The sequence below is a fragment of the Rhinatrema bivittatum genome, chromosome 3, assembly GCF_901001135.1.
Source record: "Rhinatrema bivittatum chromosome 3, aRhiBiv1.1, whole genome shotgun sequence".
Lineage (NCBI taxonomy): Eukaryota > Metazoa > Chordata > Amphibia > Gymnophiona > Rhinatrematidae > Rhinatrema > Rhinatrema bivittatum.
The window spans coordinates 294,350,128-294,356,127 of record NC_042617.1 but is presented as its reverse complement, the minus strand read 5'-3'; the positions used below and the strand labels follow the sequence as shown (position 1 = coordinate 294,356,127).

Sequence of the window (6,000 nt, the reverse complement as noted above, 5' to 3'; positions counted from 1 at the left end):
TGTTTAACCCATTTATGACATGCTCTGTGATCTTTGTGACACGGTTTTCGATGTTGATTTAGTAATTTTGGTTTTCCATCTCCCTCTTCTTCACTCTTCCCCCCCCCCTCCATTTGCTAGTTCTTGTTCTTGCCCCCCCCCTACCCTCCCCTTATAGCCAGCCCTCTATCTTCGTTCATTGTAATTTCCTCCTTCACAGTTACTTGTAAACCGACATGATGTGTCCAACGAATGCCGGTATATAAAAAGCTCATAAATAAATAAAAATAAATAATGCAAAACTTCCATGTTGCAAAGATACCTTCTTCACACTTCATATCAGAATTAAAATTCAACTCAGTCAGAGTACATCTAAGTGCTATTGAAGCATATCACCATCCTTCCGAAGATCTGCCAATGTCCTGCTTTCTGCTGGTAGCAAGATTTATTAAAGTTCTTTTCTATATTTATCCACCCACAAAGAATCTTTCAAATCAATGGGACCTAAATCTAGTTTTGTCATGATCTTTCCTGCAGCATTCTGGGCTGGCAGGTGAAGGAGAACAATAGTGTCTCAGGATGCTTCTTTTCTGCTGCCACTGATCCAACTGGCACTTTGAACTGTAAGGGATACAATATAGCTGCACATTTCAAAATGCAATCAAGTCTCACCCTGCAGAGGAGTAGGATGCAGCCCAAGGCACTGCTGCTGTTGTCTCCTTGCTGGCCCCATCAGCATAGGAAAAGGAAGATGTACAAATGTGCACAGAAGCTCAGCCAGTCACTGTCAATTCTGTCCCCTCTGAGCTTGGCCTTTGGTCTCCCATGGTGATTCTGCAAGGGACCACCAATTCCACGGCAAGGGTTCTGTTTTGTGGCCCTGGCCACAGTATTGCAGGAGACCAAACCATGCTGTTCATTTCTTCCTTGACACAAACTTGGGACAGAGGTGAAAAAATTGTGCCAAAATTAAAATGAATGACAAAAATGCAGCAAGAACAACAGATTCAATTCACTACAGAATCACAAAAAGAACAATGACTAAAGCAGATGTTGACAACTAGTACATCAAGCACAGAATTCTAGAATGCTAAGCTTAGGTGTCACACATAATAGGCCACATGACTCATCAATGTGACTTCAGAGAACCTATCTTAAAAGAAATCTAGAGAAAATAAAAACACTGGCAATCATCATTTGTTTCAGAAGAAACTGTCAGTCCTTAGGTTCATTTTTGTGAAATAAAAGTAAGATGTATACCAAACAAAACTTTCATATTTTTTGACTGCTTTAAATAAACTATTTCAAATAAATTGAAAATATCTGCTTTTTCGCCTTCTGCACCTACAGGAAGAATTGGTGCTCTAGTTACCTTACGGATGTGTAAGAATATGAATGCATGACAAATAATGCTTTTTCTATTTTTATTTTTAAAAATTTAAACATTTACAGAAAATACAATATGTACTGATAAACTTAAAAAAGTTACAATATAATGCATATTATACCCTTTCTGTTAAAATCAACTAGATCACAAAATACATATAGGAAATGGCCATATTTGTGGTTGAGCACTGACAAAATATATGAAACACAGTTCTTCTAGAATATTCAAAGTTACACATGAGAAATAGTTCATCATAGCCAACCTAGGTTGAAATGCTACTTTTACAAACAATAGTCTTCTATAATAACGACTCTAGTACCCAACACACAACCGTGAGAATTAGAGCATAAAAAGATATGTGAAGGTGGCTGCTAACATTATACAGTAACATCATATATTCTATCCAGTCTATATAATTAGCTGCTCGTAAGTAGATTCCAGGAAAGTGTGGCTCACCACAACCATATCCAAAGCTTGTTATTCCCTTTAGATAAAATATATTCTGATCATGTATAAAGCACATAAAAGGACCTCCACTGTCTCCCTACAAAAAAACATAATAAGTTACTGTTTTACACATTGCTTTATTTTGAAAGTTCAAGTTATAGAAATATTATAGGTAGAACTTTGTCTCAGAATATTGCATCTGACTTTTATTTTCAATAGTACAAAAATAAAATAACATTAGAATTACATGGATCAAATTAGCTAATCCATGATGTTTGTTACTTGATGTTAACATCAAGTTAATCATTATTGATTAACTTGATTGATTAACTTGATATTAATCATTAACGCTAAATTTATTTCAATTTAAGTCACTCTCACTTTCATTCTAGCCCTATGTTAAAATAAGTTTACATTTCCGATTTGTTCCAAGTTCTTCACCCCTGTTATATGTAACTTTTCCTCCGCACGTTTAGATGTCTTTCCCTTGTTTGATGTAAACCGGTACGATAAGACTTGTCTTGAATATCGGCATAGTAAAAATTAGTAAATAAATAAATAATGTTTGTATCTATGTGTATTAGAACAGCAAGGTTTGAGAAGATAGGTGGAAAGACCAAACTGAAATTCTTCCAATCTCAACATACACATGAACATTCTGGTAGGATGAAAGATAGTTTTTCTGGTTTACTTTACTGCTGTGGCTGATTAAAATAGCACTTCAGGTTAGCCATTACCTGATTCAATAAACTTTGTTCCCATAGACATAGAATTAGAGAAAAGCCTTAGAGGTCCATATTCAAAGAGTTTGTCCAGGTACCTTGTGGAGCTGACAAATCCTGGCATTTTAAATTCCACCTGCTCCTCCCACTTACCAACTAAATTGTTGCCCAGATAAAAACAGGAAGCACAGGAGAGGTAGCCAGGGCAGAACTTTACTTTGCCTAGGCAACAAAGATAGTCAATGCTGCTTGTTGTGAGCGTGGGGGTGCGGTCGCTTGCTCTAGAGAGATGTGAGCCCTTGGACCACTGCATGCCTCAGGGAGGAGCCCCAAGACACACACCGTGGGAGGTGAAAGTGTCCAAGCATGGGCAGGAGCTGGAACAAGGCTGGACCAGGATCGAGATGGAACATCGAGGAACTGGAACAAGGCAGGCTCAGATCTCCACTGGACTTGCACGCAGGTGAGACCCATCAATGCAATGCTGGTCTCAAGAGTAGCCCTCCGGCCACTTGGTAACCCTTCCAGACCCGCCGCTTGGAAACGAGTGTGTGAGGCCAGACAGAGGCTGAGGGCAGGAACATGATGAGGCATGGAACTAAGAAACTCAGAAGATACAGACAAGGACTCGAGGAACTTGGAAGACTCAGACGAAGACTCGAGGAACTTGGAAGACTCAGACGAGGATTCAGGCACTACTACAGGGTGAGTACTGCACTGCAATGCGCCCTACACAGCCGCCCATGGCTGGTCGTGGACCACGCCGAAAGCAAAGCAGACTCCAGATGAGAAGGTGAAGACTTGGAACTGGAAACATGACGAAGATTCAGGAGAGGCCTAAACCGAGGTGTGCCCTACATAGCCGCCTGTGGTTAGTTGCAGACCACGCTGAAGTGGAGCAGGTTCTGGCTTGAGTCTAGGGCATGAACGGAAGCAGGAACAAGGAACTCCGAAGACCGGGAATAGGATTCAAGACTCAGGATTCAAGGATTCAGAACTCAGATTCAGGAACAGACCTCAGCATTAAAAGCAAGGACCTTCCAGAAACTTGTGCTGTAGACGTGAAAGCAGGCCTTGTGCCACAAAGTGCCCTATACAGCCCCCCATGGGCTGGTCATGGACCACAACGGTGGCACGCCAGTAAATGTTGTCGAGCAGGAAACCTGGAAGCAGGACAAAGAGCCTAAGACAGGAACATCTGGACCAGGACTGGAACATGAAACATCAGGAACATGGAACATCAGGAACACGGAACAGGTGACGAGCTCCAATGAGGAACAAGACCAGGAACATCAGGAACATTCAACGAAGGAGTCCAGGAACATCAGGAACATCTAACGAAGAGCCATCTAGACACGAGAAGACCATGGAAGACCTTGACCGGAGAAGAGACACAGGCTACTGTGAAGACCCAATATGAAGGCCCTGAGGAAGTGGAAGAGAGCCCTTTTATAGGGCTGAAGATGGCACAGGCTGATGACATCATCTGTTAGGGCTGCAGGACCTTTCCTGCTGCTGGCCCTTTAAATATTGTATAGAGGCACGCGTGCGCCTAGAGGAGCCCAATGCAGGACTGAGGCAGTGGTGTTGGCGGCGTCCCTGCTGCGAAGATGAAGGAGTCGATGTAGGCACTCCTGCTGCGTGAAGAGGTGCCCCAGCAGTGGCATCCATGCCGCGAAGAATGGCAGCGGCCCCTCCTGCCACGTACAGCGGCATCAGGCTGCATGGGAGTGGCAGTAGCGGCGTCAGGCCAGGAAGGTGGTCAGGCACCGGTGCGAAAGTTGAGAGGCTGCTCATGGGATGGGCTCCGCGAGTGGCATCATAACACTGCTCAGATAAGTTAACTGGATAAATGGTTGCCCTAAAATTATCCAGAGAGCTTTGTCTGGGTAATTTTAGACCAAATTTTCAGCTGCCACAGATTTGGGCTGCATATCCAGATAAAACTGTTAAATCACAAGAGGAATATGAGAAATTGCATGAGGACCTTGCAAGAGTGGGAGACTGGACATCCAAATGGTAGATGATATTTAATGTGGACAAGTGCAAAGTGATGCACGTAGGGAAGCGCAAACCAAATTAAAGCTGCACAATACAAGACTCCTTATTGGAAATCACCACCCAGCAAACGTGTTGCTCTGGAGGTGGATTCTTGGACTGAGGTGAGGTTGACACAACCCGCAGGCAAGGGCCTACGGGTCCCCACTGACAGCAGGTGGAGTGGGCTGAAGCTAGAGGCCATTGGAGCTTCACCTATATCTGCCCATGTTCCCCTCGGATTGAGCCTTTGGATGCCGGGGCCAGCAGGACTTAGGCGGGCTTTGAGATTGGATGTCAAAGGCAGATAGTTCAGCCCAGAGACAGCAGCCAGTAGGTGGCGTAATTCAATCCTAGACTGGTCCCAGTACAGGAACCCAAGCACCAAGGAACGAGGATTGACTGAAGGTGCTTGAGCAAAGAAAGGCCAGAGCCTTAGGAGTCCAAGTCCAGAGGACAGGAACAGAGGCGTCACTGTCGAACTCGAATGAATGCTGGTGGCAATTGGAAGGTGAAGCAAGCAACGTAGAACTCTGGACACAAAGGAGTCTATAGCGTGGTCATCCAAAGCAATGCTCAGGGCACAGAGAAGGCAGGCGTGGTCAGGCATAGCAATGGTCAAGGCATGGAGAAGGCAGGTGTGATCAGGCATAGCAATGGTTGAGGCCCGGAGAAGGCAGGCATGGTCAGGCGTAGCAATAGTCTAGGCACTGAAAAGGCAGGCGTGGTCAGGCGTAGCAGAGGTCAGGCTTGGAGAAGGCAGGCATGGTCGGATATAGCAGTGGTCAGACTTGGAGAAAGTAGGCAAGGTCGGACATAGCAGAGGTCAGGCTTGGAGAAGGCAGGCAAGGTCGGACATAGCAGAGGTCGGTACCAGCAGGTCAATCAAAGGACAGATGAGACAAACGAGTAATCAGGAACTTGGAGACAAACTGGAACACAAATTTTCTTCGGGTCCATAACCCTCCCAGGAAAGAAGGTATTCCCACCGGTGGCCCCTACAGCAGATATCGAGGACTTCGTGTACCTTGTACGTCATATCAGTTTCTGCCACAAGTGGAAGTGGCTCAGGAGCCTTCTGGGCAGGCCAGGATAAAACCACAGGTTTTAAAAGCGATACATGAAAGGTATTATGTATTCCCAGCGTAGGAGGCAGCCGAAACTGGTATGTGACGGGTCCAATGCGTCGGGTAACTGTAAAAGGTCCAATAAATCTAGGAGCGAATCTCTGGGATTTCGAAGTCGGATATACCGAGTACTTAACCAGACTTTCTGGCCAGGGAGGAATTCAGGAGCCGAGCAACGTCAACTGTCAGCAGTTCTCTTGGCCCGGGAAGCGGCCTGAAGCAAGAGGAGATTTGTCTGCTCCCATAACGTCTTAAGGGCATCCACACTAGCTTGTGCCGCAGCGGATGGCACTGATAGAGC

General features: G+C 45.0%; 1 protein-coding gene across 1 annotated transcript in view; it reads right to left on the bottom strand.

Annotated features, from left to right (window-relative positions):
- Window positions 1-1,503: 1,503 nt before the first annotated feature.
- The window catches only part of LOC115088570 (transmembrane protease serine 12-like), a 147,688-nt gene continuing 143,191 nt past the window's right edge, over window positions 1,504-6,000 (bottom strand). The window contains exon 5 of the mRNA XM_029596828.1: window positions 1,504-1,910. Coding sequence (XP_029452688.1) covers window positions 1,665-1,910 — 246 coding nt within the window. The 3' untranslated portion in view covers window positions 1,504-1,664. The remainder of the gene's footprint in view (window positions 1,911-6,000) is intronic.